General features: G+C 47.7%; 2 protein-coding genes across 7 annotated transcripts; one reads left to right on the top strand and one right to left on the bottom strand.

Annotated features, from left to right (window-relative positions):
- Positions 1 to 535: 535 nt before the first annotated feature.
- SPG21 (SPG21 abhydrolase domain containing, maspardin) lies at positions 536 to 10868 on the top strand. Its single transcript, XM_050309593.1, has 9 exons — positions 536 to 677; positions 3566 to 3659; positions 6411 to 6572; positions 7365 to 7445; positions 8067 to 8212; positions 8728 to 8836; positions 9281 to 9388; positions 9765 to 9905; positions 10208 to 10868. The coding sequence occupies exons 2-9, from the start codon at positions 3597 to 3599 to the stop codon at positions 10331 to 10333; spliced, it is 936 nt and encodes a 311-aa protein (XP_050165550.1). The 5' UTR covers positions 536 to 677; positions 3566 to 3596; the 3' UTR covers positions 10334 to 10868.
- A 203-nt stretch (positions 10869 to 11071) lies between these two features.
- On the bottom strand, positions 11072 to 24388 carry ANKDD1A (ankyrin repeat and death domain containing 1A). Of its 6 annotated transcripts, none has more exons than XM_050309588.1 (15): positions 24174 to 24378; positions 21687 to 21790; positions 20906 to 21025; positions 20258 to 20356; positions 19692 to 19796; positions 18931 to 19029; positions 18426 to 18524; positions 17398 to 17496; positions 16976 to 17071; positions 16674 to 16772; positions 15668 to 15766; positions 14270 to 14365; positions 13005 to 13212; positions 12183 to 12314; positions 11072 to 11950 (listed from the first exon to the last, which is right to left on the bottom strand). In XM_050309588.1, the coding sequence occupies exons 1-15, from the start codon at positions 24205 to 24207 to the stop codon at positions 11889 to 11891; spliced, it is 1551 nt and encodes a 516-aa protein (XP_050165545.1). In that variant the 5' UTR covers positions 24208 to 24378; the 3' UTR covers positions 11072 to 11888. The 6 variants fall into 6 exon arrangements, with proteins under 6 accessions (XP_050165545.1, XP_050165544.1, XP_050165546.1 ...); XM_050309587.1 differs by having other exon boundaries at positions 16976 to 17074; positions 24174 to 24365; XM_050309589.1 differs by having other exon boundaries at positions 16976 to 17074; positions 20927 to 21025; positions 24174 to 24363.

Below are 24388 nucleotides of genomic sequence, written 5' to 3'. Positions count from 1 at the left end.
GGATAGACAACGATGCCCCGCGTCGTGGGGTGATCTTCAAGCAGGGCATATAAATATATATAAATACATATTGTCTAATGAAGCGTATCCTTTGGGTACGTCCCACGGAGAACGCACCTTTAACCGGCAGGTCACTGTAGCTCCGTTTCAGCTCACCTGTTTATCACGTACCAATTAAGCGGAGCTAATTGACCCCCACCCGCTCATCAAGAGCAATGACTCACTACCACCTGTCAGAGAACAGGTTGCCCAGAGAAGCCGTGGCTGACCTGGGAGCGTCCAAGGCCAGGTCGGATCAACCTGGGACGGTGTCAGGCGTCCCTGGGGGAGGGGGGGGGGTGCTGAGAGAATGATTAAGTTTTACAGTCCCCTCCCCCCCCCGAATTGTTAATTAAGGTGGGCACGTGACTCCCGCCCTGGCCGCCATGGCGGCGCGAGCGCCCCAGGCCCCGCCCCCCAGGAGTCACGTGGGCGGCGCGGGCGCAGCACCCGGAAGCGGCGGCCGGCGCGTGCCCCCGGCCGGGCGCGCGGGGCGGGGGGGGAAAGGCGGGGGATCCCGGTCCTTATCCTTGTCCTCATCCTTATCCTTATCCTATCCTGCTCCTCGTCCTGCTCCTCGTCCGGCATCCTTCACCGGGCCCCGCCAGCCCGGGAGCGCCCAGCACCGACCGGGCAAGGTGGGGGTCCGCCGCTGTCGCTGTGGGGACGGGCCCTGCTGCCCCCGTTTCTCGGGGAGGGGGGCTCTGAGGGCTCTCTGAGGGGCCGCGGGGGTCTCGCATGGTTTGGGACGGTGTTACCGCTGGAGGGGCTGTGCCCGGGGGTCCGCGGGGCTCTGCGGGGTTGGGGGGGGTATTTTAAGGTCTGGAGGGAACCCCGAGGGAGGGGACTGGAACTCGGCCACGAAGCCCCGCCCTGGGGTTCATTTCCCCGGGGGTCTCTCGGAGAAGGGGCCGCCTCGGCCCGTTCTGCAGGGGGGGAAAACTCGGGCTGAGGGTGCTGAGTGGGGGTTTGTCTCCTTTCCCCTGCAAAGCCGGGGGGTGCCGAGCGTGGCTGAGGAGGGGGATGGAGCAGGGGCAGGGAGGGTGGGATTGTGGCTGGAGCAGAGGGGAAGGTGCTGCTGCCGTGCCCTGGTTACCCGTAAATCTTTCCTGTTGCCTTTCTGTATCAGTAATGATAGGAACATGTCGCTGTTGCGGCAGGGTTAACTCACAAGGAGGGTGCTCGTCATCCGTAGGCGATTCTTCCTGTAGAGGAGTTGTTTTTAGGAGATAAGAGTTCTTCGGTTTGTTTGGTTTTGCCTAAAAATGAAATGAAAATTGGGTTGTCAGACCCCGGTCAGGTTCCTTGTGGTCTGAGCTCCTGTTTTGAGTTCGTGGTTCAGCTTTCCCACAGCTGGAAAGCACGTGTTGTTGTTGTTGACATGAGCGTTTGTGTGTGCCAATTTAACGCTGCATTTCTGTGCCTAAGTAAAAAAACAAGGCATTTCAGTAACAGGACATCGACTTCAGCAAAAGCTTCTTTAATCCAAGACAAGCTGCTTCCTCTTTCCTGAAAAGAAGGGCAGCCCTTAGGAAGGATGGGCATAGATTTAGAAGGAAGCTGGGGGAAATCAGCCCAGATGTTACAGGCCAGTGCTTCACTTCCACGAGTGGTAACAGGTGAGCTGGGAAGCTCACAATTTAGATTTTAGGTGGACTCCAAACTCACTGTGCTGTGAGACAAGGTGCAGGTGCAGCACAAAACTCACCTGCATCGGACTCTTTCCTTACCCAGTGTCGTGACACAGCTTTGTGCTCCCAGCCCACAAAAATCAGCCTAACGGTGCTGAAAGCCTGCGGGGGCAGAAGCAGGGAGGTGATCACGACAGGGAGAGATCTGCCAGCCCTCTCTGGCATCCGGAATTGTCAGCAGAAAGTCTCCCTCTCCGGCGCCTCCCTGGCCGTGACTTTTGCTTCTTGGCCCTGCCAATATAACACTCCGAGATAATGTGTGTTTTTAAGGCATTTCCTGTAATTTGTGTCTGCCACAGCTTTGTCACGCTGTTGTTTGCTGAGCAGCTTTTAGAAAGCCTCTGGTGTGTGGTTGTGGAGTGGGATTAGTCTGAACTGCTGCTTCCTTTCTCCGGTGGTCCCCCAGTCCAGAAACACATCCTTGCACCTGCTCTGCTTTGGGATTAGATGGTTTTTCACTTTTGCTGTGTTTTTACCTGCTGCCAGACTGTGATAGAGAGCAAAAGAATCGGTGCAAGCACCAAAATGAAACTACAAATTCAAAGCAGCAGCCACACAGGTGAACTCCTCACCTGAAACCCTTGGACACGAGAGGTGCAGCTCGTGCTCTGTGGAAGGTGTGTGTTGTCCTGCAATTCAGAAGGTACTTCCTCTTTTAAAATTCATGTTTTCTGCACCTGGAACGGTTGCAAATGAAGACTGAGAGATGAGGAAATTGTAACTAACTGTTAATCCAGCTGTAACCCTGTAAACTGGCTAAGCTGCCCACCAGCAGCTCTCCTGCAGGGAGAAATGAATTGCAGTGACTCACAGAGCACAACGAGGTCTTATTTTATGAAGAATTAAGGAACAAAACCTATTGATTTAGGCTTGGCAACTGTTAAGTAACAAGAGCAAAAGTTTCTTTGTTTTTTGTTGTGCTCAGTGCTGTGTTGTGAATGCATGAAAATAATCTCCTGAGGCAGTTGGCTTTCAGGGTGAAGCTATTGAGGCTCCAAGCTTCAAAACTGTTTGATGCCATTTGTTGTATAAATGGAAGCTAATGGTCTCTTTTAAGCTGCTTTAAAAAAAAAAATAGAGTTAAATCTTGGAGTTACCTCAGTGTTTATTACTAATTAATGGAGTATTATAAGATGCTCATTATGTGTGCTTGGACATTCTGACTGGGGAGTGAATTAGTGGCATTCCTGTGCGGCCCCAGCTCTGAATCAATTTGTTCAAAACGTATTGATTGTCGTGTTTCAAAGGTCTCTTCACTGGTAACTCCTGACAAGAGTCTGCTTCTGTGTGGATAGAATTGAAATTTCAGGAATCTTCTGTAAATTGAGCCTCGGGTCAGATGATGTTCCTGATGTGCTCTGGGACTCCTCTGGGTCAGTTATGCTCGGATGGAAGGACGAGGTCTGAATACTGAGACATGAAGTGATGTCTGTGGTGTGAGCTGCTGAGAGAATTGTGTGCATATTTATTAGCTAAAATCTGGAGTGCTTTATCAATTTAAAACAAATCAAAAACACGCTTTAAGGCTTTAAGCCACTTAGAGCCTGCAACACAATTGACTTTCTCTGCAGCTGTCCCAGGGGAACGCTGTTACAAAACCATCATCATTTCACAGTTAGGCTGGTGCAGTAAGGCAGTCAGGTGACTGCCTCTTGAGGGAATAATTACATGGTTTGTGATGAAAACTGAGCAAAAGTAAACTTGGTGTGAGTCAGAGGCAGTGCCATCAACTGATAGGAGCAAATCACCCTGCGATGCTTTATGTCCATGGCACAGCTTTCCAGTGCTGCCCAAGGGAAAGCTGTTGTATTGATTTCTCACTTTCTCTTTTGCAGGCTGACCCAGACTGAGGTTTTTCTAAACATCATGGGAGAGATTAAAGTCTCTCCTGACTACAACTGGTTCAGAAGCACAGTTCCTCTTAAAAAGGTATGTATGGCTGGAATTGTGTCGTGGGTGAAGTCTCCTCTTGTTTTGTAGTGGGGAGGAACCGAACTGTGTGGTTAATGCAGGGCAGCTGTGGCTGTGCTACCGACCTGCTTTGTCTGCTGAACTGTTGGCCCACGTGTCACGTGAGTGCATGGAAGCACACCCTTCATTTCCACGTGTTTCTCAAAGGTCACTTGTGCAGGTGGTGGGGAGCACAGACTCCCAGCTGTGGCCCACAGCAGCAGTACCTGCTGTGCTGATCCCAGCCGTGCCTGAGGAGGAGACTCCAAGGAAATAGTGTGGGCTGGGGATCACGTGTGGCCTCAGAGCTGCCTGCGTGCACTGCACCGAGGCAGGGCACTGCCCTTGTGCTGCCAGAGCCACCTCCACTGTCCCTACCCATCATCCTCAGGCCAAAGCAGCGCCTAAAGGCAACTTCTCAGCAGTTGGACTTCCCACAGAGTTACTGAGAGGGGGAAGATCCTTAGCCACGGTGGAAAACCCCAAATGGTTTCTTCTGCTGCGTGTCCTTTAGATGTCTTTTGCTTAATCACTGTCCAACGAGTTTCTCCTCTCGTTTGGATTTTCCCACATCCTTTCCCCGAGTCCCAGGGGAGTGCTGGAGGTGTGCAGTGCTCCAGCTCCCTCTCTGTGTGTGCCGAGGGCAGAGAGGCCACAGGGTGCAGCTGTTGCCTTCAGGCAGTGCCTCAGCAGGTCAGCAAGGCCGGGAGAAAGTGTTTCAGTGGAAAGAGGTGTGGGTGCTCCGAGGCTCTGCTCCGTGGGATGCCGTATGGTGAGCTGGAGGTGGTGGTTACAGCGGTGCTGCTGCCGTGGGGAGGATGTGACACCACAGCTCAGTGCCAGCAGCCACTGCCTCCAGCTGCTGGGACAGCTCAGGGTTTCCTAACTGGGGACGGGTGTAAACTGAAGCTGATGGTGACCTGGTGACCTTCAGACCAGGGAATGCCTCACCCTCCTGAGTGGCTGCTCAAAATCAAGAGATGCCACAGTCGTGAATGTGGGGTGTGAAGAAGATAAAAATAAACAAACCAGTCCTGGTTCCTGGAGAGAGAAGGGGAAAAAAAAAAAAAGCCCAATTTGAAGATGTAATTAATATCTGAAGCTGTCTTTGGGAATACATTTGCCTGCATTGTCACCCCCAGAAGTGCAGGAAGGGATGACAATCCTTGGTTACTGCTGTCAGATCAACCTAAGGAAGCAGAGCCAGAGCAGTTTGTTGGAGAATGGACTGAGATGTTTCTCCTGACAGGCTGAGGAAATGCACAGCTCCATCACCCTTCCTACCCTGGTCAAATAGAGGAAGTACAGCACAGAAAATAACATTTCTTAACTGAATCTCTGGCTTTACCTCTGAAGCCTCCATTGACATACACTGCTCCCTGTCTTAAATAAGTCATTCCTAAAAGTCTTCAGCAAGGGACACCCTGGCCCTGCAAAACTCAAGGGAGCCACCCTGAACAGGTCCAACATTACTGATGGGAGAGCTGAGAATGGCAAGGCCTGGGGCCCAGGAGTTGTGTTCAAAGGGTAATTTTTTGGGGGGGGGAGGTTGGGAGAGCTTTTGTAGAAAGTTTATGTTTAAATGGTTTCAATGGTCTGGAAGCTCTGGTATGCAATCTTCCTTTTTTTTTTATAGAGACTTTAGAAAACAACAGTATCATGTGATTCCTCACATGCCCCCAGAGCCTGAAATACTGGCTTTATTAGGAGCAGATTTGTTAGTCAAGCAAATCTGATTTGTGATACACTCTTCTCTGATTGCTGAGAAGCTTAACTGCTGGATTGGAAAAGTAAATTGTGCTTGTATATAACTGTTCAAAAAGCTTTAAAATCTTGATAGAGAGGAGGTGAATTCCCACTGTGTGACACGGGCTTTCCCCAGAGGTTTGTGCTTGTAGATCTGGTACGAAGCACACGCCTCTCTCTGCTGGGTTGTGGAGTTGAAAGGACATTTTAATAAACAAAACAGTTTGCTGGTAGAACAGGCCCTGTCAAAACAAGTCAGGCTTCAGCACTGCTAGAAGAAAAGACCCAATTCTTATACTTTTGAAGATATTGATGAGTACGAGGAGCTGCTTATTAATGGTAGCACCTCATGTGTGAATAATCTGCCTCAGCCAGCAGTGTGTCCCGGGCACTCCAGATGCTTCTGAGATAATGCCAGATGATGGAAGTGTTTTTCCTCCCAGCTCAGCTTTGCAGTGCTGTCCTGGGAGCTGTGTGTGTCTCTGGCAGGCAGCTCTAAGAGTTTCAGATCAATAACTCGTGGTGTTAGCTGCTTAATTCAGGAGGCTTGCATGGATCCAGACCCATAACATCCTCTGTCCATGGATGCAAACGTTGATGGTTGTTTAAAAACCTGTCCCTGGGGCAGTGCTGGCTCTTCCAGCCTCCAGCTGCTGCTCTTGGTACCCTGAACTGACCTCCTGGGTCTCTCCTGAGCACAAGAGTTCCTTTCCTGAGGTGCAGTTCCTTGTCCAGCTTATCTCAGGGTGCACAAAGCATTTGGTGCATGGCCACAGTTCTGTTCCAGCTGTCTCCACACAAACATTGTCATTCCAGTTAGAAAACAGCCTTAGAGAGGAAAGCTATTGTGAAGAATAGTAAAAGATGGTGATGAGTTTGATAACATTTACTAGATGATGGAAATTTCTAGAAGTAATCCTGGGAGCTGGCTGAAGAACCTCACTTGTCTCGTGTTCCTTGTCCCTCCTGTGCCTCTCTTTGCAGATAATAGTAGATGATGATGACAGTAAAGTCTGGTCACTGTATGATGCAGGACCGAGGAGCATTCGCTGCCCACTCATATTTCTCCCTCCTGTAAGTGGAACTGCAGATGTGTTTTTCCAGCAAATTTTGGCACTGACTGGATGGGGCTACAGAGTTATTGCTGTGAGTATCCTCAGTCCTGTGCCAGAGTTGGTGTGCTCGTGCTTGTTGCTCTGATCAGAACCTGGATAATGAACTCTTAGTTTTGACTAAGGGAATCCACCAAAAACTTGCTGCTAAGTTGCACTCTGGAGTAGGTAGCGTGTGGATCCAGGCTGGAATCTGCTGTGTGTTCACAGCAGCATTTACCCAAACCCTTGTGCATGCACACAATTAACTTCTTCAGCCTATTTTTCCCCCGTGTGTCCTGGACACGAGTAATTTTTGCCTCCAGCTGGATCTTTGTCCTGAGGCAAACACAGGAGTTCAGGGTTTCCATGTTTTCCTTGAGGATGGTGGATAACGAGGTTCTTAGCCCATATAATACCTGCAAATGCTATGTCACTCCTTCAAACCCAGCCTGCTCTTCTGTGGAGCTGAACTGAAATGGTTGATTTGTACCATATTAAACAGCCTGGTTTTAGGAGCCCTGCTGTGTCTCTCCCAGCAGTTAATGATTTCTGTAGCTGTTAAATGCTACAAAATTATTGAAGAACAGTTACAGCCTCCCCTCCTGCTGACTACAGGATGAAGTATTGCTGCACTTTCCCCAGCAAAGTTGCTCTGCAGCACTGTGTGTGTGTTTGTGTAAGTGAGGGGGAGGTGTTTGCACCCTTGGGCTCTGGGGACCTTGCTGAGGAGCCTCACCCTGCAGGAGAGGCAGGTTGATGTCCTGAAACCTTTAATGGGAGAACTGGTAGGACTTGGAAGCAGGTTGATCTGAGAGCAGCTTTTCCTAACTTTGTGTTGTTTTAGTTGCAGTATCCAGTGTACTGGGATCACCTCGAGTTCTGTGATGGATTCAGGAAACTGTTAGACCACCTTCAGCTGGATAAAGTGAGTGCCTGGAGATGGGAAAGTGGATGGATCCTTGCAGTAATAAAACTGATATTTGGAAGTCTTGTTTAATAGCCAGTCTGTAAAATAGGACACAAAAATGCAGGCTATAAACAAAGAGGCTGTTTTGTGTTGCCATTTCACATTTGAAACTAGTTCATTTTTGAAGGTGAATACTCTTGGAAATTGTAACACTTGGCCTAAATTCAGCTGCTACTCTATGCTTATTAAACTGTATGGGTTGCCTTCAGTTTTTCATGAGATCCCATGGAAGTTATCATTCCTGACTCACATAGAACAGAACACCACAATCAAGTACCTTGGATTGGAATAGCTGTGGAGAACAAAGTGAAATGTTCAGGGGTTTTTCTTAAGCTTGATGAACACAAAGAAATTTGCACTGTGATTCTGCGTGGAACATTTCCTTCTGTCAGTATTTATCACATTTATGTCACTCATAAAACCAGAAGATTAATGGAATAGTGATTCTTTCAAAAAAAATGGGTTATGGGGACAGGGTAATCTTGAACGACCTACTTTTGTAATCAAACATTGTGGCTCAGAGGTCACATTTCACAAGTGTAACATCATCTGTTTGTTTGGTTTTTTTCCTTGAATTAGGTTCACCTTTTTGGAGCTTCTCTGGGAGGCTTTCTGGCTCAAAAATTTGCTGAATACACACACAAATCTCCCAGAGTTCAGTCTCTGATCTTGTGTAATGCCTTTAGTGACACTTCTATCTTCAATCAGACATGGACAGCAAACAGGTAAGGAAGACTGGGACAAGCAAGCAGACTTATGGCATTAATTTTTTGCAATGAAATGTCCCACTGATTGGGTTGGACATGTGTCTAACCTGATTCAACCTGGGTAAGGGAGGTGTAGGATGGAATACTCATGACTTTTAAAGGCATACCACAAGGGGAGTAGAAATTTTCACAACTGAGATTGTGGAATTAGACAAGGTGTTCTGTGATCCTCTGTGGATGTGTGGTCAGATTTAAAAACTCTGCCTGTTTTCTAACAGAAGAAATTTAGAGCAAGACAAGTGTTGCTCAGTATGTTTAAAATACTCCTTTGCCATGTAAGATTAAAAGCTTCCCAGGACATTTCAAGCACCAAGCTGCCACGTTTTCCATCTCTCTGCTCTTAAAGCTTTTTCAGGATTTCATTTGAAGTTGAGGCACAAAGTCTGTGCAAGGAAAGGGAGTGCTTACAACAAAACATCTCAGTGCTGGAGTCCTTGGTGACTGAAGATTGTTACATCTTGTTTCTGTTCTAGCTTTTGGCTGATGCCTGCTTTTATGCTGAAAAAAATCGTCCTTGGGAACTTTGCATCTGGTCCTCTAGATCCCGAGATGGCAGATGGCATTGATTTCATGGTGGACAGGGTAGGTGTCCGTGTGCTCCAATGCCTGTGGTGTCACTCTCTGTAGATTGAGAGGAGGGTGAAGGGATTTCTGTGCTTTCTTCGTTCCCTGGTCCAGGAGGGAGGAATGGATCTTTAGCAGGTGCTGACTGTCACAGCCCCAGCAGTTTAACTGGTGTGGTGACTTTACCCTGGTTCTGTTTATTTATGTGGATCAAGAGAGAGGAAGTTAAGGAACTAAGATGGAAGAGGAGAAAGTACTGGGATATATCTGTAGGCCATTCCCTGGGGGTAGGAGCAACTAATGGAACGTGCTCTAAATGTTTGTCTCATGCAGAGTAATACTGAGTTGGAATTATTACATTCATCCCTTTAAAATTATCTTCTCTCTGGCTTTATTGTTCATATTACTTTAACTCCCTGCAGCGAAATATGTTATTAAATCAGTGTTTCTCTCTCCTGCAAGCTGGAGAGCCTGGGGCAGAGCGAGCTTGCCTCAAGACTCACCCTCAACTGCCAGAACTCCTACGTAGAACCTCACAAAATCCGAGACATCCCTGTAACCATTATGGATGTAAGTTCACCTCGACTTATTTCTTTTCCTAAGCAGTTTCCTCCCCTTGGCAGATGGGCTTGATGTTCCATTAGCAACTTAGTAAGCATTTGCAGCATGTAACTTTGTATTTAGAGAAGCCTTGTGCTGACTGGGCAACACTGTGACTGTTCTGTGCTACACTGAGTTGGATGTTCCCTGCAGTAACTCGGCCATAGGTTCCAGTATCACAGCCTTGGCTCTCTTATCTGTCAGTGCCCAGCAAGTTTGCTTGTTTTCATTTCATTACGCTGTTCCACAAAGCAGCTGAGAGTCAATTCTAGCAGCAACACAGAGCCAGTCTGATGTAACAACAAGAGCTGAGATTCAGAGCTGACTGCTGGGACTTGTTCCGTAGGTGTTCGACCAAAGCGCGCTTTCGACGGAAGCGAAAGAAGAAATGTATAAACTTTACCCCAACGCCAGGAGAGCTCACCTCAAAACAGGAGGCAACTTCCCCTATCTCTGCAGGAGTGCTGAGGTCAACCTGTATATTCAGGTGAGTCTCTAAATTCAAACTCAATCTATGAATGTGTTTAGCCACAAGAGCAGCAGGAAATTCCTGCTCTGTGCTTGCTTTTGTTTCTTGACTTCCCTGAGCTCTGTGTGCTCAGAGATCTCTGATACCAAAGGGCAGGGCTGGAGCAGCCACATGCATGGAGGGGCAGCTTTGGGGGGGTTTCTGTTGTGCTCCAGAGCCGTGGTTTCATCCTCACAAAAATTACTTGGGAGGACTGTTTCTCTTTTACCAAACCAGTGTGTTTCTACAGCTGTTTCCGTGTCACTTCCCGTGTCCCACAGATCCACTTGCTGCAGTTCCACGGTACCCGGTACGCAGCCATCGACCCCTCCATGGTCAGTGCAGAGGAGCTGGAAGTCCAGAAGATCAGTCTTCACACCAGCAACGAGCAAGAAGAGCAGCAGTAGGCTTGGGAGTGCCAGTGAGATGGAGGCATCACTTTGGTGGTCTTCCTGTGTACAATCAACTGTTCCCACTCTGCCTTTTCCCTTGTGTTAGCCGATTATCACTGTGTGATTCCTACAGGATCAGCAGTCAGTGAACTACCCATGGACAGAAACCTCCAGCAGTGTAATGGGATAGATCTCTTTAATTTTTAGTCTTTGGATTCAAGGAAGCATCTTTGAAGACTACACTTTTAAACAATAAAGACATTTTTTTCTACCAAAGTCTTCACTGTCATGTTCTTAAGCAGAACAGTATATTTCTTTTTATATTTTTCACTTGGCTGTATATATTACCACATGCAGATTGTGTACTTATAAGCTGACATATATTTTTGTTGAATGTTTGATTTAAAAGATGTTTAAGTGACCATGTTCCCATCACTTATTTGCTTCCTACGTTGTGCTGTAAGTTAGTTTGTTTCTATTTGAAATAAAGCATTTGACTTTTTAACTTTCTTGCAGCTTAAAAATGGTTTTCAATAAAACTTCACTTTCAGCAAGTGTCTCTTGTTTTGACTCCAAGAGAACAACAGTGGAGTTCACTACAGTCCTGCTTTGCCTCTACAGCCACCTCTGGAAATGAAGAAAACCAGCACCATCTGCTTGAATTCCCCTGAAGCTTTAATTATAAGGTTGTACTCGTTTAGCTCTAAGTAAGAATGTTGGAGTGTTTTTGAAATAAAGATGACAAGATATAACTTTCTCATTTGAGGGTACAATCTAGATTTATTGAAATGCATACATTGTTTTCCCCTTGAAATGCTGTAAAAAAGAAACATCAAGTATTACATGACAAATTGGTATTCAAGGAAACTATCTGTCCATTGCCAGAGGTTGTGTAAATAACTAATCTCATGAATGATAAAGTTTGAGAAGGGAAGAGGGGGTCATTAGCCACCTATTTGATTTATAAACAGTACATGTATGTTAATGTGAATTTATAAACACTATATTTGTTAATGTTCTTCTCAGAAACTTTTTTGTGAAGGGGCAAAGCATTAAAAATCCCAGCCCCTAAGGTTCCAAAAGGACCAAATGCTATCTTTGATTTTGCTTCTTAAATTCCCACCCTAAGAGGGAAGTTACAGACGAGTCTAAGACACAAGTGACAGACACCTCCCACTATGGTAAGTAAAGAACACTCCTGAAAACAAAGGCTTTACCCTCATTAACTTAAAAAACTGACAATGAAAAATTTATCTACAAACAGGTGCTGTAAACAAGGTACAGTAAAACAGTGTAACATTTCCTGCTGCAGTGTGACAAGTGAGGCTTGCTCACTGAACTCCCTTTACAGTACTCAGACCATAAGAAACCGCTGATAAAAATCTCCCTTCTGTGTAAAGAGCCATTTTTGACCAGGAGCATTTGTTTTACTCTTGTCGTTCCAGAGCCAGAAGGGTGCAGCAGTGCCAGCTGTTTCTGACAAGAAGCCCTTAAGTTGCAGCTGCCTTTGAGCAGCAGCAGAGAAGTGTTTCTCCTGTAGCTGTGAGACCAGCAGAGGCTGCTCGCGCTGTTACATCGCTGTGCACTTCCGTGGAGAGGTGGAGTCTGCGTTGGCTTTTTTCCGGATACTTTCTGAAAGAGAGAATGTTCTGCTGCAGGAAGTTTGGAGCCATGGCAGGATGTGCTCACTTATCAGAACGAAGAGGAAAGAAGTGACACGTAATGGAAGCAAGGGGGCAGGGCAGGTGCTTTCAGCTTGTATGAGCCGGCTTCACTGAAGTTTTCCTCTGTGTGTGTTGTGTAACCACAGAGTTCAGATAAATTGATGTCAATAATGCTGAGTGAAGGAAGACAAAAGTCTTACCTGCTAAATCTCTTCTTCCAATCCCCACCAGGCCCTCGTACAGCCCCTTGATTGGATTTTCTCCTGCAGTATTCACACCGTGGAGCCAGATCAGCAACATCCTGTGGCCGTGTTCCCTGTAGCTTTTAGTGCCTGGCAAGATCAAACCACAGATGAAATCCCACCCTTGGAGTGCACGGCCCTGACCAGAGCTTATTTCTGAACTAGTGGGTCTGGCCATCCCTGCCTTTGGATTTTACTAGGAGGCTCCAAAGTATGGTTTAGCTAATTTCCTGATTGTGGTGGGATTGCTGGATTCATGTGAAACTTAACGGAGTGGTCCTGGATGAGCTTGGGCTTGTTGGCCCAACATTTCAGGGCAATACAGAGTTTCTGCCTTCAGAGCACAGCTTGGCCCCTTTCTCATGTTATCCAAACTACAGGAGCCAAACCAGAGCCTCAGGCCCTGCTTCTGCTAATATATCACTTAAACTCTAAATGAAACTTCACTGCCTTCTTGCTTCATATCCTTCAAAGAAAAAATAAAACTAGCAAGTTTCTCCTGTCCTATAGAACAAGAATTGTAGCAAGAACCCACCAGCCTGGTAAGTGCCTCATAAGGAATGAGCAATGAATCACTAATTCCTCTGCTTATGTGCTTTACTCCTAAGCAAATTCCAGTGTATAGGCAACTCCACATTCATTAAAAGCAGGATTTTTAACCTAATCTTCAGATTGTTTCAAATAAACCAACAGGTTTCCTTCATGCTTTGCTCTCACTGCAGCTGAATCTCCTTTAAACATCAAATGAAGGAAGGAAAATACCTGGGAAGCTTTTTATACCTGTCCACTGTTGTTCAATGGCCCTGATGTGGGCATCTGTGAATTTCCAGTAGTGTGCCAGCTTCTTCCATTCCCCAGGTTTGAGGTACTTAGTGGCTAATCTCCACATGACAGAGCGAATGTGCTGCGTTTCCAGCCTGTGGTCTTGCTTAAAGGTCAAGTGCTTTGCCACCCATGCGTTGGAGTTGGAGTCGCTGTTCAGGTTGTCCTGCAAAGCCAGAGCAGGGGTTTCAGCTGGGGTGCTGCCAGGGAGCCTGACATTCTGCAGCCTCCCACACCTTCAGCTCTGCAGGTCGCTGCAAGTTCATCCTGGCACTTCACATTATTTTTACTCACTTTATTCCCATTTCACTCTGTGCTAACCAGGCCCTTTAACAAAAACCGTTAAAAGCCGCTTTGCTGGAGAAGCCCGTGCGGATCGGGATTTCCATTCCTATACTGCCTTTTATCTGGGCAGAATCATTTAATTAAATCTCCTGTTTCCCTGCACCACAGGCTCGTGCTCCCAGCCTTTACATGCCCTGCTGCAAAGAGGCTGGATGACATTCCCTAGGGCTGCATGGGAAGCCCATGGAGGGCCTGATCTACCCAGCATTACCACTGAAGCTGTGCCTGAGCCACAGGCATGTGCCCTCCTTTTCTTCCCCCTCTAGTGCCCTGGTATGGGAAGATGCCCAAAATCTTAAGAAGACACGAGGGATGTGGCATTTGGCTGTAATTTCAGCATGCTCTGCTCAGCTTGGGCACAGGCCTGGGGAAAGCAGGGTTTCAGGTGGCAGACTGGGGCTGAGCAGCTGCAGTTTGAGAGGGAAGTTGGTTGTATGACTCCAACAAGAACTCATCGCTGCTCGCAGGAGGAGTTCCCTTCCACTGCTGCAAAGCTCACCACATCCCATTTGGTGACATCAGGCCAAGCATTTTCCTGCTCGGTCCTTCAATTTTTCCCAGAAAAAGGGACAAATGCTATCCCACCCCTTCTACAGGGCTCTGGGAACAGCTGTCAAAGAACCTTTGAAAACCTCTGTTCCCAGCAGCACAGCCTGGGATTTCTGACATCTTTTTAAATAAGGAAAGCCTTAAGTAGATGCTGCTGGCACTGTGAGGATTTCTGTTTTTCTCAAGTAAGGGGATGAAAGTCGAGGTCAGGCTGTCACAGGATGCCTTGTATTTCTTTTCCTCTGACAGCTGGTATGAGAAGTCTCCATGGAGTGGATGAAGCTCCACCTGCCCTGGGAAGGGCAGGGGATGGTGTGTCAGCTGCTCACCTTTTCCCATTTGTAAAACCTGTCTGCTTTGATAATCATGTCCACCAGGTTGATGTGATTGCCTCGGGCAGCGACATCCAGAGACGTTTTCCCCTGCTGAAATTAGAAGGGGAAAATGAGCTGGAAAAAAGCCTTGCACCTTAGGAGGCACAACCTCCTTTGCAGCAGCAGGACTATTGAGTAATGCATCCAGACAGGACCCATTCTCCACCTATAAACACCTCAGGTGTGAGCTGGCTTTGATCTACTGCGTGCAGGGCATGGGGAGTGGTTTTCTAGGCTCTGCAGCATCTCCTCTGTTGCCGTAAGGGATCTGCCCATTTGGCAGGAGCAGGTGGAAAAGCTTCCCAGTGCATGGCAGGCTGCTTTCAGGCTGCCAACAACAGGAGTGCAGCCAGGAGAAAAGCAGCTCAGTACTGCAATCCAAGGCATTTTACAGCCTTTTGCACTGCAGGTTTGCTGACACTGAAACTGAAGTGATTTATACAACTTCAGTCATTTTATAGGCTCCACATACACATGATTAGAAACCATCTCCTGGGAAAAGCACAGGCTGATGGGACTATGAAAATGTAACCATGCTCCTCATCTGAACGTGATTTTGGATTGGGCAGGGGGGTGGGATTTGTATTTCTATCTAAACTTGTGGAGCAGAAAGAATGAGATCTGAAAGTTTCATGAAGCAAGCCAGCCCAGCCACCAGGCATGCCAGGGAGAATGGATCTTGCCTCAGATGTGAGCAGAAACCAAATTTCACCCAGAGAAGTGTGAATGTGTTCCCTGAGCTGAGTGTCACTGTAGTTCCACAGAGTGCTGGAAGGTGGCAAGTTCAGCCAGGTGGCTTCAGGTCTGCATGTGCTCTAACCCACTGAGGATGGCAGACACTGCTTTGTTCTCTGACCAATGCTCTTCAGCATTTTCTGGGCACATACCACACTTTCAGGCCACATGCAATTTACCTGATTTTTCTAGAATTCCGTTGATTTAATTAGAGGGCAAAAGCCCTGGAAACATTGCCAGATCTATATCACATACTTTTATCCTATTAAAATATGTGTGCTGTGATTCTTGGGATATATTGCTTATCATTATTTGAAATCTTTGATATTAATGTATGTGATAGCACAAGTAGAAGCAAAAGAAACTAGAAAAACTTTGAGAAGGAAAAGATTGCTCACTGTGAACTGTTGTCCACCTGCCTAAAAACCAGCCACTTCTTTCCTGGAAAACACATCAAAATAACCTACTCAGCAGTGTTTTAAGGCCTTATCCCTGGAAACATCCAGATTTTAATATTACTAGCCTTTCTTGAAAGTTATGAAGACAGTGGCAAAGACCATCTATCTATATTTTTCCTCCATACTCCCACAGGACCTGCTCAACCCATGGAGACCTTACCTTGTCCGTCAGCTTCAGGTTAACTCCGGCAATGAGAATCATCTCGGCGACGTCCTGCCTGCCGTGCTCCGCGGCGATGTGGAGTGAGCTCTGCTGCCTCTGCACAGGGAGGGAGAAAGGACTACAGTTCAGAGAAGGACAAGTGTGAGGCTGGAAGGACAAGACAGGACATCACCAGGAGGAAATGCTGTAAGAACGCTGTCAGCTCTGCCCTCCTTTCCACTTTACCTCTTTTCAAGCTGAGGGTCAAACACCCTCCTACGTCCACCCACAGTTGGGTTCCTCTGGCTGAGCAGAACTGGTCTGTCCCTGTCCCAGCACCAGCATTAAGAAGCCTCCCTGATAACAGTTCAGTCCAGATAAGGCTCTCTAGGGTCACTTATAGGATTACATTATTTCCTATTATTTAAACAGTTTCTGTGGGCAGGTAGTTTGGCCTTGGGAGGGAAGGACCTGTGCTAGTTCTTTGTTCCTGGGACACAGGGCTGGGTTATTGTCCCCCCTTGGGATTGTTTAATGGAAACAAGGAAAATCAAACACAAAATGTGGCAATTTTATGCTGTCATCAGGAGGGAACATTGCTACAAGAATGAACATTAACTGAAACAAGCTACACAAAGCCCTTCATTCAGAAAATTACAATGTAGTGAGACAACCAGCTACCCCCAGGCTTGCCTCCCGTTCTCAGCCCTCCAAATGTTTTGCAGAATATCTTCCAGCTTGAAGTTTCTCCCACTTGCTTCCAACAAGGAGGAGAGAGCCTGACTGCAGTGCTGCTGTGCACAGGTCCCAGGGATGTGGCACAGCCCATGTGTTGAATGCCATCCAGCAATTACCTCACCGCAACACTCAGAATCATTTCACGGGCTTCACGTTTCCTAAGCTGCGCTTCCAGGTTTTCCACATTTTAAAGCACTCCTCTTTAACCCTGTCCCCAAGGTAATCAAGTCCCCCCCATGCAACTGGTTGACATTTCAAAGACAAAGAACAGGAGCTGCAGCCTTACATTGTCTAGAACGTCAAGGTCACACCCTGCCTCGATGAAGAGCCTCACCATGGCCGGGAAGTTCTGCAGCACCGCGATGTGCGTCGCTGACGCATTTTGCTGTCGAAAGAAGACCCTGTGCTTAGGGAGAGCTCAGCTCATGGCACTGAAAGGACCCTGCTGTGCCCAGCATGTCTTATTCTATCACAGCTGACTGGGGACACTGCAGCCCTGGTCCTTGCAGAGTTGCTTGGTGCTCTTGAGCAGCTCCACAAACAGACTTTGCCCTTTTTTAAGTGGTGGGAGCATTGAGAAGGACTTACATGATTAACAGCGTCAGTGTGGATTCCTGCATCCATGAGGATCCTGGCTATCTCCTCATAGCCATGCAGTGCTGCGTAATGAAGGCAGTTCATCTTCTTCTGAGAGGCACCTCAAAAGAGAGGGGTGTTAGTCAGGGCTTCTTCTCAGAGGATGCAGTTGGTACAGACTATCCACAGGAAGCTCCCTGCTTCCCTCCTGCAAGAGTCCCATGGCCCCACACTGACAAATTCATGGAGACTGTCTCCACAGGCAAACCAGTCCCAGGGGGCTTCACCTGCCTTTTTGTACAAAACCACGTCTGCCTTCCTCAGGACTCTCTGCGCTCTTCCTGAGTGCTGGGCTCCACAAGGCCCTCCCTGGGAAGCCAGGCACAAACCCACGAAGCAGTGCTTGGAAATGGAATCACCTCCACGGAGCTAACCTGGGTCTGGGCATTGACATCAGCTCCTGCTTCCACGAGCAGCTTCACACAGTCCCTGTGACCCCCCTCAGCAGCCAAGTGCAGAGCTGTAAGGCCTTCCTGGACAAGGCAGAAAAGGACACAGGCAGCATTTCTGTAGGCAAGGCCAAGACAGAGCAGCAGAATAAGCAAGACTCTACCCCGCCTTCTGAAGCCGTGACATGTTAAGGTACCAGTTCTGAGGGTCAGGGATCAGGAATTGGAAACCCGTGACCCTCAATCAGATTCTCCCTTCTGAGGGTTGTAGCTCATTTCTTTACAAGAAAACAGAAACAAGCAGAATTCCTAAGTGATTTAATCTGGTTTTATTACTGCTCTTAGGACAAAGGGCAGCTCATCTGGGGGGAGACAAATGCTACCAGTTACCACAGAAGGTGGCTTCCCCTTTGTTTCAGATCTTAATCAAATACTCTTTCCAAAGACAGTAATCAAACAAGACTAAAAAAAAAAAAAAAAGAAGCTGATAAACTTAATTGGGAGTGTGCCCTGGCATAAATAACAGCGATACTAAGCCAATATTTGCCATCTAAATCATTAACTGTGTTCCAGCCACGTAATTTTCCAGAGCAGGTCTGTCAAAAGGGAGATCTCAAACAGAAGGTCCATATGTTCAGTGACTAAGTCAATACTATAAAGCATGGAGAAGTTTAGTTTAAAACACATTCAATAACCATTTAGGCACTTGAATGTCCAAGGGTCAGGGAGAGAAAGGGAGATTAAATGGAGTGATAAGGTAGGTCAGCAGATACAGCAGGAAGAGAAGGCAACACTTTAGAGCGGGAAATTGGTCCAAGACGGATGTTGCCTTTCACTGATACTCTTCAAGTGGCACCTGGATTTACCCACGTAGGCTTCAGATAAAATCAGCTATTTTCTAGACCTCTCCTGTCAATACTGACTATTCAGCCTGGTGACTGTGGCAGGAATGTATTTCTAGGGAGGAAAAGGGTGAAAGTGATGTGGTTACTATTTAATTTAAATGTACTTACTGCATTCTTTCCATCAAGGTCCACTCCAACGTCTATAATCTTCTGCAGCACAGAGAGGTGTCCATTTTTAGCAGCCAAATGCAATGCTGTATTTTCTTCCTGAAAGTAAACATTACTTCATAAATATATGTATCACAGGACTGGTGTGTTCATACACCACAGCCTTGCACAGGGTATATGCAGTGTGTCTGAGGAGGTTGTAACCAGCAGCACGAGACTGAAGCAATCTTCTAACAGTTGCAGCAGGGAGGAAAGAAGCCCATAACTGGAGCATGTTACACCAGGCTTGCTGCATGTCCTGTCTGAAAAGCCCTGGAGAAAAATCCAACATGGACTGAAGTGCAAATGGCTTGCAAGTGGATAGGGGAGAAAAGCCCTGACATACCACAACCATAGTTAAAACTGTGCAAACTCACATCCATGAGCCGTTTGGTATCCTGTTCCCTGATTTTCACATCCATATCATTGGACTTCACTTCCCTTGTGTGTCATTTTATGCCCATACCTTGTCTTTGGCACTGTGAGAACAACCCAGTCGAATGAGGAACTCCACCACCTCCAGCCTCCCATACTCTGCAGCCAGGTGGAATGCTGTCCTGTCCATCTGGGAAATGAAACATGGAAACACAGTCCAAAAAGGCTCAGGAAGCAAAAGATCAGTTCATCTGCTGCAAGAAAGGCAATAATGCCTTGGGTAATAACCCATTCCACAAAGGGCAGAAGTGCTGCAGTTATCTTTTATTCTGCTGCTTTTATTCTGCTTTATATTTGGGATGACCCTAATAAAACAAGGAGAACAGAACTACCCACTGGGGCTAACAAGCATGTTGGTCTCACCAAACATTGGAAAAGAGGTCTTTTCAGTGGTTATTTCCTATAAATAGAGGATAATAAATAATTTACTAAAAGCAAATTAAGGATTAAAAAATTGACTTCATATCTAAACCCCTTTTGGGGAAAGGCAAATCTCTTGTTGATTCATTTAACTCCCAAGCATCAGAGTGGGGATCATTCTTGAGAACATGAAGGCCATGAAGGAGAAAAGAATGTGCACTAACTCCTGTATGCCAGAACTGAGAAGTCCTGGCTGCTAGAAGTTTGACCAGAGCCAGAATCCCCATGATCCCCAAGCCCACTCTGCAGGAAGACTTCTGGGAATAGCATTTGACTCCAGGTCTCTTCCCAAGACCAAGGGCAACATCCCTGCTAAACTCAGCAGAGCAATATCAGACCTCAAGAAACAAAAGCAGTGATGAGCTTTCCTACCTTGTCTGTCTCATCCACACACACATCCTCCAGGACCTCCACGATGAACTCTATGACCTGGACGTGTCCCCTCTGAGCAGCACAGTGGAGTAAGTTCCTGCCATTCTGGGGAGGAGATAAAGGACTGCTCATTTAACGAGTCCAGCTCTGTGGGACAGTCTCTTTTGACAACCTGCTCCTGTTAGCAAGGACCCATCCCATGCCTCCCTGCACCTCTAGGGCTACACTTCCTCGTGCTGCAGACAGCAAGTTATGATTGCAGTGTTAATGCTCCTTTTCCCAACCAAGGTGTCTTAGAATCCACTGACTGCTGATTCACTAAACCCATCTCCCACTTCTGTAACACCTTCCACATCAGCCCTGCCCAAACACGAGCTGAGGATGCTGTGAGCATCTCTATAGCTACAATTATTGGATTACACCTGTTTTGGGGATAAGGCAGAGTGCAGATGGCAGTTCCCAGAGCAGGTGCTGTCACACATGACTTCCTAACCACAGGTAAGTCTCTCTCTGTCCTCCAGCGCTGTCTAGAGCCGTGTGGTGGAGCCACACAGGAAGATTCTCACCCTGTTGACACGGTTAATGTTGGCCCCGGCACTGATGAGGATCTGCAGGACATGGAGGTGGCCAAACCAGGCAGACAGGAGAAGAGCATTCATTCCAAACTGGGCAGAAGAGAGATACTCACAGTTAAACTGCAACCACCACCATCCCCACCATGGAGGAAAGCTGTCCCCTTAGCTTCATGCAGTTTCCCAAATCTATTTGTTTCTCACTGTTATTTTTTCTAGCCTCACTTTGTCCAGTTATTACTATTCCTGCCACAGATATTCACAGGAGCTGAGCAGAGACCTGCCTCCTCCTAGTTAATGGTGTGTATTAGCCTGGTTGTTATGGGGGAGAGAGAATTTGCTGGCTGTCCCTGTCATCCCACAAGCCCCAGCAACATGACCAGAAGAAGCCAAGCACCCCATGCTCTACAGAAAATCTCACAGATTCCACCAGCCTACTCCCAGTCACTGTGCATGCAAGGAAAAGGCCAAAAGACAGAGCACAGACACATCTGAAAACAAGTCTCACTCCAGCCCCTTGCTCAGCAGGTGCCATGTGCCACCCTGTGCCACCCACCCAGGCATAAGGTGATGTCTGTCACTGCTGGCCCAGCACCCAGTCCCTGGCACTCCCCCAACACTGAACACATTTGCAGGACATGCAAGGGAGAGTCGCCTTTGTACACTGTCTTCATCATCCATGGGGACGTCGTGATCCAGGAGCAGCCGCACGGCATCCACGTTCCCTGCTCCCGCGGCCCAGTGCAGGGCACTCCGGTCTGTCTGGAAGGGAAGGACAGAGGGGGAAGGCTCATGGATGCAGATCTTGTGTGTGTATCCACCAGCCTTCCTGAAGGCCAAAATCTCCTTGGCCATCCACGCAAACGGAATTTCTCACACTGTGCAGGGTCTTCTTTGGACACAACCCCCTGCCCCTCTCCTCTGCTGTCAGGCAGACAGGTGTTAGTCACCTTCCACTCAGGAACTGCAGGGCCATAACAACAGCACAGGAGTGGAGAACACTGCTGCCTATCAAGGGACAGACTGAAACAGTAGGGATGTGTGTAATCCCATATTTCCATGAAGATATTGGTCAACAAGAAGAGACCTGCACCAGGCATTGAGTTTGTCCCACAGCCTTGGCATGGAGAGAGAGCAAAATCAAAGCCTTTCGTGGCTACTGTGTGTATCTGGCACAGAGGTTATGAGGGGAACCATAAATGATCACCCTCCCTCAGCATCTGCAGCTTTCCACTGTGCTCAGGATGACAGTGGAGGTCTCAGTGTGTGAGGAACTGCTTGGTTGCCATAAGCTCTATTTAGCACAGGGTGCTAAGCTTTGACCAATTAAGCAGCTAATGAGAAGAGTAGCGTTAAGGAGCTGCAGTTCTGAAACGCCCTCAGCACTTCCTGCAGCTTAGAGGTGGAAAAACCCAGGACTTACATTGTTTTTGGCTTTGATGTCAACCCCTCTCCTGATAAGCTCCTCCATCCTGGCCGTGTCATTCCGCTTGGCTGCATCATGGAACTCCTTCTCTGACTGAAGCACTGCAGCAGAGCAGAAGAGTGAGCATTAAAACAGCGCTGGCAAGGAGCACAGGGCAGCACGCCCCAACAAACCTCCTCTTCATCTCACCGGCCCCCGTGGCTTCAGGGAAGGGTGACTGCAAGAAGATTCTTCCAGCAAGAATCCCAGTCTTACAGATGTTTGCTGGGTTTGTCCTCTCACACCGTCTCTCCTTCCCTGAATATCCCTGTGCCACATCAGTGCTCTTCCAGTCCTACTCGCTTCTCTTCTAATTCAGTGTCTTTCTCTCCATGGATTTGCTCCAGCTGCAAAACCTTTTGATCCATGAGGTCCGTGTCCTCTGGGAACCTTACGAGGCCCAGAGCCAGTGTAAAGGCTCTGACAGATCCCCCTTTCCTCCATCCTCCCACCTACATCCCACCACTCAACAGGGAAGCCTTCACGCCTGGTCCTGCTGTCCCGCTCTGGGCAACCTGAACCAGCCAAGCAGCACAGAACTGCCAGCCCGGCCTGTGATTAGTGTTGCATCTCTTAATAAACCGTGGCAGTTCTGCACATAATTTACCACGACTTGCCAGTATTTGTCCTGCACAGTTAGGCACGATTTAAGAGTGTTTACTCTCCATGCTGGGCCTTGCCCCAGCAATCTTCTCCTCAATCGAACAAACCTTCCTGCCAAGAAACGAGAGTAAAGCTGTGACTCTGGGGCTGCCACAGCCCCACAGGGAGGCTCTGAAGGTTTTTGGCAAGGCTGGTGTCAGTCTTTGTTGGACTCAGTCTCTGCCCCACTGCTTTTGGGAAATCCTTTCAAGAAGTGCTGGACTATAATATCCCACCGGAGAGCTGGCCCAGAGGCTTTGCTCTCTTCCACACTTCTGCAGAGCTCAGGCTGCAGTTTGAGGGGCTCAATGAAACTTCAGGGGCTCAATGCAACTTCAGCTGGTTTCAACATATCAACTAGACACTAACCACGATATTCACGAGGTGTCAAAAAATATTATTGTTCCCATTCCACTACTCTGAGGAGATAAACAGATTTGCTGCCTAAATAGCACTACCCCATTTTTCTCTTCAGAGGGCACAGAAGAAAGGCAACCCTACTGTGGACCCTTAGAGCAACAGAGGTGTAATCTCATCCTCCAATTTCCATTCCCCTTGCCTCCAAATAAAAAGCTTTATCTCAAGAAAACCACAAATAATACAACAGGATCATTCAATAGTGTGTTTATCCACTTAACACCAGACATGATCATCTGAGAGTGTGTATTCCTCAGTGTTGGACCTGCTGCTACAATTAAGGCAGTAGGATTTGGCCACTGATTTCTGCAGAAACAGGATTTCCTGTACTGTATATTAAGGCTCTGTTATCATCTGGTCAGGGGTGTTAACAGGATTGCATTTCCACACCACATGGACCCTTGATTTGAGAGGCAATATCAGGAGAACTTGTGAAAAACACGTGGAGTTTTTGTTAACTATCAACACCGAGGGCGACACACATACACCTCCTTGTAAACACTACTCTGTTCAGTGGAGTAAATCCTACGTTTTTAGTTAAGAAAATGCTGCTACCCTGCTCTCCAAGTGACAGAATTGTGTTGTTACATTTTATGGTTGCACAGAGCATCATTGCCAAGAGATGCCAAACCACCCCTTGCCTTATTTATTTTCTCCTCTACCTGTGAAGATGCAGTAACAAACCCGGCATCACCAAGGCTGTAGAAGCCACAATTTCTCTGTTTTCAGCAACACATGGAAAACAATTTGATGGTCTGAGTTTCTTATTTAGGACCCACACAGCTCTGCTAGCTCTGTAAATGTAAATGCACTCCTCATCATGGCATAAACCCATCCAACAGCAGCATTTCGGTGGATATTTGGCACATTTCCTTCTCTTTCAAGCTCATATTCTGGGGTGTTTCATAGTTTGTGTTACTGAATATGAATTCAGTTATCCCCAAACAGCGTGGAACACATTTTAAATTATTTATTGTCAGTCCAATGCACTAACTCATGGGCAATTTATTATGCAAGAGATGTAAAAAAGCAGCAAAGGAGATGAAAGACATGCAAAGAAATGTGATAAAACCATCCACAGGGCTCTACCTGGAGCTACAGGACACAAAGGCAACCCAGGATGGGGACCAGGGGATAAAGGGGGCCAAAACCCCCAAGTGGGGGGTACTGGAGTTATATCCAGCATCTGAGCAAGACAGGATGCTTTGGGGCAAAAACACGCGTAGGTTTATACACCTGCTTTGTTTCCGAACGCATTTTCATGCATCTGGTTATTCCTTGGAGCATCCCCGGCTCTGCCCCCTGAGCCTCCCCCGGCGCCCGCCTGGCCCCGCTGCACGAATCCCCCCGTCACGGCCCGGCGCCCCCCGCCTCGGCCTCACTCACGGGTGTCGCCCTCCGACGCCAAGTCGTCGCCCATGTCGCGACACAGCGGCCCCGCCGCGGCCGCCTCAGGGCGGGCTGACGAGGCGCGTCCCCGCCGCCTCAGGGCGGGCTGGCAGGCGCGTCCCCGCCTCCTCACGGGCCGGCCCGCAGCCGCAGAGCGCCTCTTTAGCTTCTCTTTAAAGCAAAGAAAGCAGAAAATAAGCCCTCTTTCCGAC

Source organism: Myiozetetes cayanensis, unplaced genomic scaffold (assembly GCF_022539395.1).
Source record: "Myiozetetes cayanensis isolate MyiCay16 unplaced genomic scaffold, myiCay2020 scf14, whole genome shotgun sequence".
Taxonomy (NCBI): Eukaryota; Metazoa; Chordata; class Aves; order Passeriformes; family Tyrannidae; genus Myiozetetes; species Myiozetetes cayanensis.
The sequence above is the reverse complement of the archived record's forward strand: the minus strand, read 5'-3'. Positions and strand labels throughout refer to the sequence as shown.